At 39.9% G+C, this 14799-nt stretch overlaps 1 protein-coding gene across 1 annotated transcript in view; it reads left to right on the forward strand.

Annotated features, from left to right (window-relative positions):
* SKIC3 (SKI3 subunit of superkiller complex) overlaps window positions 1-14799 on the forward strand; it is a 91362-nt gene that overhangs the window by 40662 nt on the left and 35901 nt on the right. The window contains exons 12-20 of the mRNA XM_060235678.1: window positions 197-283; window positions 368-471; window positions 549-675; window positions 1573-1752; window positions 4673-4797; window positions 7755-8008; window positions 9650-9752; window positions 13375-13551; window positions 14620-14764. Of these exons, the coding sequence (XP_060091661.1) occupies window positions 197-283; window positions 368-471; window positions 549-675; window positions 1573-1752; window positions 4673-4797; window positions 7755-8008; window positions 9650-9752; window positions 13375-13551; window positions 14620-14764 (1302 nt within the window). The remainder of the gene's footprint in view (window positions 1-196; window positions 284-367; window positions 472-548; window positions 676-1572; window positions 1753-4672; window positions 4798-7754; window positions 8009-9649; window positions 9753-13374; window positions 13552-14619; window positions 14765-14799) is intronic.

The following is a 14799-nucleotide window of genomic DNA, read 5'->3' on the forward strand; positions in this document are numbered from 1 at the left end:
CCCTTGATGACCATTAGACTACCTAATTTGCCTTTTTTCTTTTGAGTGATAAAAAAGAAGCGACTTAAGGAATATTTTATGTAGGAGGTTAGTATAACAAATATTTCTTTAGCATCTTATGGTATGTCTGTGGTTTAAGTTTGAGGATTGGTTTTTTGAGAATTGAGACTTCACGTGATGTGCTTTTGGTTTCTAGATTTTGGATATAAACAATGATCCCAAGCTTATAGCCCTTAAAGGACAGGCTTATCTAAATAAAGGACTTGCTAATGAAGCTTTGAAGGTTAGTAGAGTTTCATTTGTCATGTAACTATGTGTCAATAATACGACCTTTTTATGCTAAATTACAGAATTTTATACTTTATAGATAGCAGAAGAGCTTAAACTGGCATATCCTGACTTGGCAGACGTCCACTATGTTGAAGGATTGATCTATTACACACAAAAGAACTACCACAAGGCAGAAACAAGGTAAAGCACACGTGTTCCGGGGGGAAATGAAAACTTTTTTTCAAAATGATCACATTTTAAAATACAGCTTCTCTTAGTTTTCAGAGAGCTATTGAAAAAGAAGCTGAAGTAGCAGACTTTCATTTCTCTTTGGGCCTCACTTATTGGTTTATGAGTGATGAGACAAGACGAGAGAAAACCAAAGCTCTCACTCAGTTTCTGAAGGTAAAAACAAGTATTCAGTTTGTTACTATTATGGTCATAAGATCACCATGCACCAGTTTTGTATCACAGCATGGGGAAAATGTGTCTATTGTGTGTTGCTGTAGTTAGCAGTTAACCCATCTAAGCCCATCAGTTTCCAACCTAGCAACAATTAGCAATTGGATTAGCCACCATGCCAATCTAAAGCAGAATGAAAGCGCAAGAAGTCAGGTCTTTCTCTCACTCCCTTTCCTGCCCCCATTAGGATGCTGAATTGAGGCTGATGAAAGCTCCAGATCAGCACACTGCCTGTCTTGGGAAGGAGAAGGCTACTAAAGGAAACATGGATAATGTCACCTGTGTTTCTGATGTTTGCACTTGAAGCCGGTGGTGAGGAGATAAGATGGTTCTGAAAGCCTTCTTTAATTTCCTAAAAAGATAAAGGAAATTAGGGATGAGGGAGCAACTGCTGGTCTTTCAGTCTGTTTGCTGCTCATAAAGCTTCAGTTGAGGTTGTTTTTATTACCCCTGAAAGCAACTCCCTCAAGGAGCTTTCAGTATAAATCCTGAGAAGTAAAGGTAGAGGAGGGAGTTACAAGGTTATAAATTCTGAGAAGCACTGCCTTCTGCTTGCTCATCGGTCATCTGTCAGTAGGAAGGATTTGGCCTCCTAGGCCCTATTCCTACACTGTTGCTCCATGTTAGTGTGCCCCTTCTTGCAAGCCAGGTATACAAGCAAGCCAGTGGTAATAGCAGAAAGGAACAGCAGCAGTTTCTGTGGTCAGTGGTGGATCTTTTCAGAGCACTAGGTCTTCAGAAATTGGCTGAGCGTGCTGACCCTTAAGAGCCCTGAACAGTTTTGTACAACAAGGATATTTGTATGTATATAAAAATAATGACTTATTGTGTTTTTTGTAGGCAGCAAAATTGGACAGTTACCTGGGGAGTGCTTTCCTCTACTTAGGTCAATACTACAGGGACATAGCTGGTGATAAAAACAGAGCTCTTGGCTGCTATAAAAAGGCTTTTGAAAAAGAGAGAATGGATGGAGAAGCTGGAGCAGCTGTAGTAGACTTAAGCACGGAGCTTGGAGACTTGGTACTGTAACCCTAATTTTGAACATTTTATGTATTTATAATAATCAAAATAGTGATGGTTATATACCCCAGACACAGAAATCTAGAAAACATATCTTTTTAATATAGTACTTTTGGTAAGTAAGCTACTCTTGTTCCTACAAGGAAGAGAATGGACATAATACTTCCTTGAACACTTCCTTCATCTAATACTAACACAGAGCCATCCCTTCCTAACCATTCCACCAACCATATGGCTTTAGGGTCTTCTGGGCACAACAGTTCAGCATCTTTTATGATAATCTTTTTTTATATGTACTATTGCTAAAAGAAGCAAACAAACAACCAGAGCTAAGTTGTGGTCTGCCTTTCTACTAACCCAGAGACCCTCTGCCTTGTTTCAACTTGCTCATTCTCATCCAGCCTACTACTGATTCCAAGCACTGGTCCAGAACATCAACAGCATCCCTGGAATTAGGTGGAAAAGAAAGGCAGAGCTGAGTATCATCCACATATTGGTGACACCACAACCCAAACTTTCTGATGACTCTCCCAACAGCGTCATGTAGATATTAAATAGTATGGGGGATAAGATCATACCCTGCAGAAACTCACAGATCAATGACCATGGGGTAGAGCAGGAATCCCCCAGCACCACCTTCTGAGACTGCCTCTCCCAGTAGGACTCAAACCACAGTAACACAGTATTCCCCCAGTCCCAGAACTGAGAAGCAGCTCAGTAGAATATTATTTTATTTATTTTATTCAATTTGTATCCTCCCCTCCCCACAAGTAGATACTATGGTCAATAGTACTGAAGGCTGCACAATAGTACTGAGCTCCAGCACAACTAGAAGGATCACATTCCCTGGTCTAGTGCTTGGTAGAGGTTATCAAACAAGGCAACCAAAGCAGTCTCTGTTCCAAATCCCAGCCTGAAGCCAGACTGAAATAAGTCCAGAAAACCAGTTTCTTCCAAGAGCTCCTGGAGATGAGAAACAACCATGTGTTCAAGCACTTTGCCCAAGAATGGAAGACTGGAGACTGGCTAGAAGTTCTCCAACACAGTAGGACTCAATGAGGGTTTTCCCTGCCCCCTCCAAAACAGGTCTAATCACTGCCTTCTGAGAATGGGTGGCACAATTTCCACTCTCAAAGAAGCATTTACCACTTCTCTTACCCACTCAGCCAATCTCCCTCTGGCAGCTTTTAACAGCTAGGAAGGGCAAGATACAACAGGAAACCATCAGGATGCATTAGCCACCTTAAGGGGTCTACAATCTCTGCAGAGAAAGTTTAATAAGGACTGATTTATAAACACCCTTCTATTGCCAGAAATCATCACAAATAGTATTTGCTTATAAATAATAGGTAAATACTACCAGCTTTTGGTGGTAAACTAAAACAGGATAAAGCTCAAATTCTCATATGTAACACAGCAGAAGTGGCTGGTGTACAACCTATGAAAATATGTAGCTCTGAATTTTTTGGGGGAATTTTAAACACTTATTAGTGTGTAATTTGCTTCAGTATATCTCTTGCTTCCACACGGGCATGACATGCAAAAGAATTCAAAAAGCCCCCAATTCTTGTAGCCATCACTGCTATAATCAGAATTGGGCTGGTATCCTAAAATGAAGCATATTTGTTTAAAAAACTTCTCCTTTTCAAACACTATGTATAACAAGACAGGAATGCTAATACTCTGATCTCCATTTCTACCCCAAAGATTTGTCTATTGGCAGAAAATGGAGATGCAAGGGAGAACAGTAGATTAATTTTCTTTCTAATTCTAATGTTATGTTTTACATTCAAATTTGCTTTGGATGGCAACAACAGAAAGCAAGACTTGGGAATCACACTTGTAAAGCCCCTTTCAAAGCATGACTGTCTTTACTAGTTGATCTCTCCTATCTTGGATGAAAAGAAATGCCAGGTTTATAGTGCAACCTGACACAGTTGTCACTTTCAAAAACCAGGTACTGCTGTGGTTCGTAGTACAGCTGTGTCCATTCCTAGTTCAGTAGATCTAGCTACAGTGATCCATGGCTGAGTTACATCTAGACTGGACTGTTGCAATGTGTTCTACTTGGAGTTACGCTTGAAGAATGTATGGAGGCTGCAGCTGGACTGCTGGTTGGGGCCAGCTATTAGTACATGTGACCCTGATATTACAGTAATTATACTGGCCATTGATCCACTCCCAAGCCCAATTTAAGGTGTTGGTTTTGACCTTTAAAGCCATACATGGCTTGGGAACAGGGTATCTGAAGAACCATGTTAACCCGTATCTTCCTGTCTGGGAATCACAGGGAGAGGCCCTCTTTTTGGCCCCATCAATCCAAAAACCTCATCTGTGGGTACATGAGACAGGACCTTTTCAGTGGCAGCTCCACAATTATGGCACAACCACCCAAGGGAGGTGCACCTGACTCCTTCACTTTTGCTCTTTAGTTGGCAGCTGAAGATGGTTTTATTTAGAACTATACTTTATTAAATCAGTCCTAAATTGTGGTTTTAATTTTTAGTTTTATGTTTTAACATTTAATATCATAATCTGCCTTGAGCTCTGTAAGGAAAAAATGGTGGGTAGTAAATATTTTAAATAAATAAAATAATGAATTTGAGTTTGGTATCAGAATTTGTTTAAAATTAGTAACATTTAAAATTAGCAACAGAGTCCTTCAGTGCATGTGCTGAGTGCCTTTCCTTTACCAGGAGTTACCATAGCCATCTCTGGCCATCTAAAATTTAGGAAGTAGGATTCCCCCTACTTCTTGCTCTTAACAAACAAAACATAATTAACACCTCAGGTGGTGATTGGAGTCCATACCAAACCCCCTAATAACTGCTTTATTCAGAGAAATTAAGAAAGATTGTTTCACTGATATGAAGATACTTTAAATTTTTAATTCTTTTTCTAATATTATTTTGTATGCTAGGAAACTGCTCTTGCTGTCCTGACAGAAGTAACAGAAAGAGCAAGTGCAGGGAGAGCCAAATGGGCCTGGCTCCGTCGTGGACTCTATTACCTGAGAGCTGGTCAGCATTCAGAAGCAGTGGCAGAGTAAGGGAATTAATATTGCTTTGATCAGTTGTCTGCAAAATGCAGGTTAAGCAAATGGTCTCAGAATGTCTGCATAATTTTTTTCAAAAAGCAAATCCCTTCCCTCTCTTAAAATATGATTGATTGCCCTATTTCACAATAAATAACCACCATGAGCAACTTAACATCATCTACTTTAATGTCAGACATTTGAGTTGCATTCTTGCTTATTGTATTTTTGACTGCAAGGATTAGAACAAGACATCTGCAACCCCTGACCTCCAAGTGAATTGCTGGTGTGTAAGGTGGTGTGAATGTCAAGCATGCGGGTTCAATGACGAGTCGAAGTTGATACAAAGACTATGTTTATTGACAGACCGATGCTTTGGCTCAAGCCATTGCTTGAGAAGAATGAAACCAATACATTGATACACAACTCTTAAGCTACACTTCAAAGGGCTTCCTACGGGGAGGGGAAGAAGGAGAACGTTCACACATAGAATATCAAAACTACATACATTCCCAGGGCATTATCAGGCATTCAGCCTTGCAATGCCCAGATGGCTCATCCTCCCGGAGAAGGATTCACGGGAAGGTGCTGATTACTTTGTTCCCACTAATTAACAGTCATAAAACAAGAGAGGAGCCAGGAAGCATAATAAACTAGCAACATATATGTATATAAAATTTTTTGCCACTGTGTGACACAGAGTGTTGGACTTGATGGGCCGTTGGCCTGATCCAACATGGCTTCTCTTATGTTCTTAACATTTGGTTCTCTGTGATATTACCCAGGCCTGCTTTTGGCCAGGCCCATAACCATCAGTTATTGATCAGAATTAGCCATGCTTGACAGTGTAAGGTGGTGGCTCTGTTCCAAGCATGCTGCGATGTATCACAGCTATTAAGAATCAGCTGCAACCATCCTGTATCTTACCAACAGCATCCTACTGCTGCCTTTTCCCTCTGACTCCATAACAGAGTTTGTTTGTACTGAGAGTGGGCCCTGCAGAAGGAAGGGCAAGGTGCAACTGGGTCTTGGCTATAATTGAATGGCCTTGCCACGTCAATAATGTGCTTTAAGGCTGCAGGCAGCACAGAATGCTATAAACTCAGGGTGCATGATTCTACTTTAGACAAAACTTAGACCGTTCTCCAGATCTCTTCACTCTTGATGTTTGACATTCTCTATTCATGTTGGTTATATGGGGCTCCTGCACATCCCACTGTAATGCACAGTAGCAGTAGTTGTCTGCAAAAATTAACCACTAGTGAAATCTTTTTTTAAAAGATAATTAAGCAGTTAAGCATTTGTTTAAAACCAGTAGCTAAAATCCTGAGCATAAAAAGCCCGTCACAGTTAGATCTCTCTTTTCCTTTATGAACCTGTATGAGAATTAGTTCCTCTAATTGTTGGCTGCAGTTCCCCTCTTTTATCCCTCCTTCGCCCAACCAAGACAGAGGTCCTGTACCTGAGTCGAGGAGGGGTGGGTTCATGCATCCAGCTCCCAACCTTGGGCGATGCCGTTTTGGTACCAGCCCAACAGGTGAAGAGTCTGGGAGTGATTCTGGACGCCTCCCTTTCTGTGGAGGCCCAGGTCACAGCAGCTGCTGGGTCTGCCTTTTACCATCTATGGCAGATCAGGCAGCTAGCACCATATCTCTCCTCCCAAAATCTGGCTACAGTGACCCATGCAATGGTTACTTCTAGGCTGGATTACTGTAACTTGCTCTACGCTGGCTTGCCCTTGAAACTGATACGGAAACTGCAGCTGGTACAGAATGCGGCAGCTCGCCTGCTGACTGCATCACCTGTACAGATGAGCATATGGCCAGCGCTCTGCAGCCCACATTGGCTGCCTGTAGAGTACCGGGTCCGATTCAAGGTGTTAGTTTTGACTTTCAAAGCCTTGTGCAGCCTGAGACCAGCATACCTACAGGACCGTCTCTTCCCATATATGCTCTGGAGGTTGCTTCGCTCGGCCTCCCAAGATCTTTTGACAATCCCCGGCCCAAGGGATGCCCATCTTGCCTCTACCATTGCCAGGACCTTTTCAATTCTGGCCCCGACCTGCTGGAATCAGATCCCTATGGAGATCCAGGCCCTACCTGGATTGTTAGCCTTTCGCAGGGTCTATAAAACGGAGCTGTTCTGCCAGGTTTTTGGATGAGGCGGCGGGCATCTGTTTATTAGATCGGTTGGCCTTCCCCTCCTCCCCTACTGTACCACGGTACTGTGATACTGTTCTTGTGCTATTCTGTAGTACCATTCTGCCATTCTATAGTACCATTCTGACATGTTATTCTGCTATATCAACTTGCTGGACCATCCTGTTGAAATTACAATTTTATGTTGCAATTACGATTTTATTATGATATTACTGTAATTTTATTGTGATTTTATTACTATTTTGATGTACTCCTATCTGAGCCCCCAAATGGGGGAATGGGTGGAATATAAATAAACTAATAATAATAATACATTCCTCCCTTGCTCAAGCCTTTTCTGTTGGAGCTTCACAGTTGTGAAATGGTCTGGTAAAGATAAGATGGGTTTCTTCTTCATTGCTGTCCTTCAGAAAAAGATGTAAGGCAGTGAATAGAAATTTGTGGTATAGGGTAAGTTCTTTAATGGGGGGTAGATTAAGTACTGCATTAATGTTGGGATTTTCAGGTTTGTGTTTTGATTATGATCAGGTGGTATTTTGTGAGGTATGTTGAACCCTTCAGGAAGAAAGACAGGATGCAAGTATTTTAAATAATATTCGCTATTTGGGAATAGTTTCTATTGTCTAGAATAGAAACTATTCACAAAGTTAAAGCTAGCACTTTTGTTGTATTATGGGCATTTTTCTTGGGTCTGCGACTGAGACTCTGATAATGGCAATCTGATTAAAGATTCTAAACAAAGTCTGAAAAGCATAGCTGTTATAGTGGAGACTCCTCATTTTTATTAATTGTTTTTTAATTGTATGAAGTTTGCAGGCAGCTCTACGAGCTGATCCAAAGGATTCCAACTGCTGGGAATCTCTAGGAGATGCATATCTGAGCAGAGGAGGCTACACAACAGCACTAAAGTCTTTCCGAAAAGCTCAAGAACTGAATCCCAAGACTATATACAGTATTTATAAGGCTGCAGCTATTGAGCAGATTTTAGGAAAATATAAAAATGCTATAACAGAATATCAGCATATCCTAAAGAAATCAAAAGATTATGTCCCTGCACTGAAAGGTATGCATTTTTTTCATGGTTGTGAAATGCATTATATATTGGTCATAGCAGAATTATGTCTATATTAGCATCATTCCATGCTTAAATTCTAATCATTCTCCCCTTGAAACTGCTTTTAAATGTAGCAAAATGCATTAGATTTATAGGCAATTGGCAATCAGATGAACAGCTAGCTTATTTTTGAGATCTGAAGAGGAACATTGTGTTTAAATGTCCTATGATTCAACTGTACATCAACTTCCTACAGTCCTTAAATATGGGGTTGGGATGAATAAATTGCTTTCAGAAATAATTTCTTCTGTGTATTCTTGCTAAATGGGGAAAGGTTGCAGCCTAAGAAAATTATTTGTTTGCTTGCCAACTCCTTCCCTTCTCCTTGCATTTGTATTACTTGGTGCACAGTATTCCCCTGGTAGCAACATCCCTTTCCCCATGTGCCTCTGCTTTGAATTGGGATAAAAATAAATTACTTCATCCCCCAATTCTTTACTGCATTCAGTAGTTTGGCAATAACTTGAAAGTATATGTGATGTTAAATGTGTCAGTATTGCATAAGAACATAAGAGAAGCCATGTTTGATCAGGCCAGTGGCCCATCTACTCCAACACTCTGTGTAACACAGCGGCCAAAAAACCCCAAAACAAGTGCCATCAGGAGGTCCATCAGTGAGGCCAGGACACTAGAAGCCCTCCCACTGTTGCCCCCCCCCCCCCTCCAAACACAAAGAATACAGAGCATCACTGCCCTACACAGAGAGTTCCATCAATTTGTTGTAGCTGATATGCTCCGTATGTTTATCCAATCCCCTCTTGAAGCTGTCTATGCTTGTAGCTGCCACTGTCTCCTGCGGCAGTGAATTCCATGTGTTAATCACCCTTTGGGTGAAGTACTTTCTTTTATCTGTTCTAACCTGATTGCTCAGCAATTTCATTGAGTGTCCACAAGTTCTTGTATTGTGAGAAAGAGAGAAAAGTACTTCTTTCTCTGCCTTCTCTATCCCATGCATAATCTTGTAAACTTCTATCATGTCACCCCTCAGTCGACATTTCTCCAAGCTAAAGAGCCCCAAGCATTTTAACCTTTCTTCATAGGGAAAGTGTTCCAACCCTTTAATCATTCTAGTTGCCCTTTTCTAGACTTTTTCCAGTGCTATATCTTTTTTGAGGTGTGGTGACCTGAATTGCACACAGTACTCCAAATGACTTTCCAATTTGTACATAAGAAATTAAATATATTTATAATATCATTAATTGGAAGTGTTTTTTCTGCAGAATGAAATATGAATTTCTTTTAATCTGTTAGCAGCTGTGGAAGGCATATAATTAATTTAAGGGGCTGGGCCTGAAGATCTATAAATGGAAGGCCAATAGTTGCTGTCACTGTTCCATGAATATATGTTCAATAACTTGCATACAATGCTATTCTGTAGTTCTGATGCTACTGTATTTGCAAAAGGTTGCACAGTCTCTTGTTCAAGTGGAAGGTTTGGACTGAACTTCAGTTTTTTGGCATTGTTCTAGTACTGAGTATAAAACAGATCTTCAGTGAGTGCACAATGCCTTCCACATATGGAAGGGCACTTCTGGATCCAACCTGTTGTAGCCTTACCGCACTCTAACTAACAGGTTGTTTTCTCTTCAGGTCTGGGTGAGTGCTATCTCATGATGGCAAAGAGTGCTCTTGCTGACTATCTGGATGGCAAAGCTCTGGATTACATAGAACAATCTCTTAGCTTTTTAGCACGGTTAGTATTTATTTTATATCAGTGTACACACACATATATTTCATGTTGCCAATTTAAGATATGGATTAAGATTTTAAATTATTAGTTTTTTTATTTTAATCAACAAAATAGGTTTTGAAATCATTCATAAAAATCCTGTAGAACAGGGGTCCCCAACCCCCAGGCCATGGACTGGTACCAGTCCATAGCCTGTTAACAACTGGGCCATGGAGCGAGGCAAAGCAGCCCTGCCACCCCTTCCACCTGCCTGGGACCTGGGTGGACAAAAGAGGCAGCATGGCCTCACTGTGAAGCACCACTTCTTTCATCTGCCCGGGTCCTGGGCGGGCAGAAGGGGCAGCAACCTTTGCCTACCCCTCATTTAAAGACCCCCATGGGGGGCATGGATGGGGGGGCAGCCTGGGGCGGCAAAAACTCCAACACCCCCCCCCCCCCGGTCCATGGAAAAATTGTCTTCCATGAAACTGGTCATTGGTGCCAAAAAGGTTGGGAGCCACTGCTGTAGAACAAACAAAGCATTTGTTTCTGTACAAGCTGTTTCCCACTCAGTTCAGTAATGAAAATGGGAGTCACTGAGACAAAAAAGAATAATAAATCCTGTGTGCAAATCCTGTGGATTTGATTGTCAGAAGCATGGGCTGCATCTCACTCAGACATGGGCTGTGTCTCACTCAAACTGCCTCGAAGAAAACAGGGAAAGCGACTTCCGGAGTTGGAACATGGCAAGTTGAGATGCTTCTCACAAAGAGGAGCGGACCGGAGCCTCTGTTCTGGGTAGAGAAGGCAACCTCAACGCCGGCTACCTACTTTTCTCAGTGAGGGAAAAGGCCAAGACGTGCTCAGGGAAATTCTGTGGGGATTTACTTTGGTTTATGAGGAGTCCCAGTGGGGTTCCTTATGGGCTTTGAAGGGTCCCTGGCGAAGAATTGCATTCCAGCGTCTACAGTGGACATCCGTGGTCATTAATTTGACTTAAATTCATCATGTTTCAAGCTTTCTATGGACTATGCTAACATCTAAACATCTATCGCTGATCAGAACGGTGTTAACAAGGATATATTGGGCTGCAAGGTAAGAAGATCTTTATCTATCATTCCAGGACTAAAATCAATTTTATCTGAGATAAAGATTAAGATTTGGAATTAACTACATTACTCTAAAGTTGTAAAGAAGAGAAGGGGATAATTTCGGGACTTTTGGCATTTAAGAAGCAAAGTTAAAAGACGAAAAACAACTATTGTTTGGAATACTTGTGGTTTCTGCAAAGACCCCCCATCGTCACTGAGTTGCTGAACTGGAAGACGTTACAGGAAGTGGCGTCATACAAGTATCGCAAGATCTCTCAGCCATCGAAACGTGACTTCGTGGCAAGAAAAGCAGGAAGGAGCCATTAGAAGAAGGAAACTTTTAAACTTCCTGGCCTTCACTAAGACTTGAAAACCATAGAGAAATTGCGGTGGCCATTAAAGGAAAGTCAAAAAATTTAAATATTCAAGAAAAGAGAATAAGACTTTGAAAATTAGTGGAGATGGCAGATAACAAGATTACAAAGTGAAACATATTGGATTATAATATTGGAACTGATTTTGGTGGCTTTTTGGTGAAAAAGGAAAAAAACTTTCAAAAGGTCTTGAAAAATCGCAGACGCCATTTTGTGTATTTTTAAAACTTTAAAAAATTATATCTTGAGTTAGGAAGCCCTGAGAATGGCGATTTTGGGTTTATTGAAAAGAGCATCTCCTAATCTATAAGTTTGATTTTGGTGAGATCAACTTAAAAGCCTATTTTGGTAGTGGAGAAATAGTAATGTCCAATCACAAGCCGGCATCAAAACAGACACGTGCACAGACTGGTTCACTTGAGGAAGGTATAATGCCTAAAATACAAGATCAATTGGATGTTATAGAGGCAAGATTGGTCAAAGTGATGAAAGATCTAATAATGGACAATAAGAAGCAATTAATTAAAGAACTAAAAAAAGATATTAAAACAAATGCAGAGGTGGTAAAGACAGAAATTAAAAAAGAAATTGAGGATCTCAGAAAAGATTCACAAGCAGCATTAAATAAAATACATGTGGTTGAAAATAAGGTGAAGGATCAAGATTCCATGATTAATAAATTGCAGGAGAAAGTAGTTCTGCAAGACTGTAAGTTAATGGAAAACCAGATATGTCTGCGAGGAGTACCTGAGAATGAAGGAGATGACTTAAAGACATATATAATAAGCACTATTGTTGAGTTTTTGGAAATAGAACCTGAGGAATCTAGTTATCTTTATGATTACTTATACAGGGTCAATTCATTCTTTGCCAAGAAAAACAAACTACCAAGATATGTGGTAGTAAAATTTATTTTAAAAGACATGGAGGGAAAGATCTTAAGAAAACAATTTGAAAAAACATTGGAAATTGATGCTTTATAGATGGTACATGACACCTAAGAAACTGGCAAAAATGAATAATCAGGTGTCAGGCAGATGTTGGAAATGTAAAAAACATGAAGGATCTTTCTACCCTATGTGGTGGACGTGAAAAAGCAAAACAAATTTGGCAAATGATTCAGAAAGAAATGTCAAAAATTTTAGGTTATGACATCAAGAGGTCTCCAGACATTTTTTTGTTGGGATTACAAATGGAAAGTTTTCTGAAACAAGATAGAACGATGGTGTGGTATCTGCTTTCAGCTGCAAGGACAGCTATGGAAGCAAGATAAAATACCAGAAAAATGGGATTGGATTTTAAAAGTTATGTCATGGAGTGAAATGGACAAACTTACAAGAATCCTAAAAGACTATGATTTGGAGAAGTTCAGGAAGGAATGGGAGAAATTTCAAAATTGCATTGAAAAACAATGGAAAGTAAGGGGACATTTAGTGATTTTTGATAAAAGCTGAATGGGGTGGAATACTGGACTAAAGTTTATAAAGGGAAAATTTTTCTCTTGAAAAATGAAGATGAACTTATAGAGTTAACTTTTCTTATTTTTTGTTTTTATTTCTTCCGTATTGTTATAAGGTTCTAAAATGGAGATTCTTGATTTGTTAAGTTACCTTGTTTTCTTTTAATTTTAAGTAAACACCGGCAGGGGTCAAGAAAACGGGAGGTGAAAAGAAGGGGGGGAAAGCGATGTATTGTTTTTATTCTGTATTTTTAATTTTTCTTAAAGATTACTATAACAATATATTGCTAATTAATAAAATTGTTTTAAACAAAAAAAAACAGGGAAAGCATATTGAATATCCTATTTATCCTATTTATGTATCCAAGATGCCTTGCTTTGGTGAGGAGGGCGGGATATAAATCAAATAAACATAAACATATTATAAGATGATAAAATTAAAAAGAAATGTGGGCTGTAGTCCAGGAAGAACTAAGCTCTCCTAGGTCTCATTGAAACCAATATTGCCTTGCTGTTAATGACAGGCTTGTTGGGTATAGCAGAAAGGGAGCATCACCACAAGCTTTAATCCTTGCATAGTATTTTGGTTGCATTTATGTACGTAAAGAGAGATTTATTTAAATGTTAATTGGAACATTCCAGTTATTGTGCTTTTATGGAAAAGGTGTTGGATAAAAGATAAATGAACTCTGTTTATATTAAATTTTGCTTTTGTTTTGCAGAGCAGCAAAACATTGTCCTGATGTATCTTGCCTTTGGAAACTGCTTGGAGATGCCTGCAGTTGTATTTGTGTGATTTCCCCATCCAAAGTGAATGTGAAAGTTTTAGGATTCCTTATTGGTCAAAATGTTGACAAATATATGTTAAAGAAGAGTGATCTGCTTAGTCTGGGAGGAAGGTAATATATATCCTAAATCAGGGGTGGCCAGACTTGCTTAATGTAAGAGCCACATAGAATAAACATCAGATGTTTGTGAGCTGAAGGAAGATAGGAGGGGGAAGGAGAGGTTAAAAGAAAGCAACTTGAAATGCCTACTGCAAGGCAGCTGGTGGGGGCTTTGAGAGCCACACAATATGTGTGAAAGAGCCACATGTGGCTCTGGAGCCTCAGTTTGGCCACCCCCGTCCTATACTTTGACCAACAACTTTGCAAATTTGTCTGGTTACCTTCTCTTCATCATTGTTACTGGTAACAGGCAGGAGTGATATTATCTGAAAAATGGATGGGGTGAAATAGTGTTTGGCAAACTTGCAGTTTTTCACTTGGAAAGAGATTTTCCAAAATGCACCTTCCCATTACCAAAGTACATAGAAATACAATACCATGTTCCTCAATATCTTCGAATATTAGCAGCTGTTAGTTCAACTCCCAGTCTCAAATTCAGACAAATTCTCATGCCAGTAACCAGTCTGTTTCACCATGACGAAAGGGGCAATGGCTGCCATGCATACTAGGCCTTGGAAGCACACTGGGTAATAAAGTAATATAAACTTAAAGTTGTGTGCATCAGCTAGCATTATTACAGTCTGGAAACTTAACTGTAACAGTGCAAGACTTGGGTAAGCAGGGGGCAGAGTTTCAAGAGATTGATAAGATGTGCCAAAGAAAACAAAAGTGTAAAGCAATATGAGCTGGAAAGGAAAGTCAGGGTCTGCACACGGTCCTACACAGCTTAAAACATCTTGATGGCTATAATTGCCCATTTTATCAATGCTAGTTTGGATTGTGGTTTCACAGTTCTTGAATAGAAGTTCTCGAGTTTTTTCATATCCATGCTGTGTTCCATCTCGTTACTTACTTCTCACTGCACTATGTTCTCCCATATAGAAGTCATTTGCCTGCAGAAACAGGAGGCTATAAACAGAGCAGCCTTTTGAAATCATCTTCAGGTTTAGTGAGTTGGCTGCCTTTCCAATACATTTTGCTAATCTAAATGTCTTGCTTTGTACTATTGTGTTATGTTAGGTGTTATGGCAGAGGATTGAAACTGATGTCCTCACAAAACATGTGGTGTGATCTTGGGATAAATTACTACCATCAAGCACAGCACCTTACAGCAACAGGAGGCAACAAAAATGAGATCAGTGAACTATTAGAAAAATCTGTACAGGTGACTTTTTCAAAAGCTCTTTGGCAGTCCTTTTT

Source organism: Heteronotia binoei, chromosome 4, assembly GCF_032191835.1.
Source record: "Heteronotia binoei isolate CCM8104 ecotype False Entrance Well chromosome 4, APGP_CSIRO_Hbin_v1, whole genome shotgun sequence".
NCBI lineage: Eukaryota > Metazoa > Chordata > Lepidosauria > Squamata > Gekkonidae > Heteronotia > Heteronotia binoei.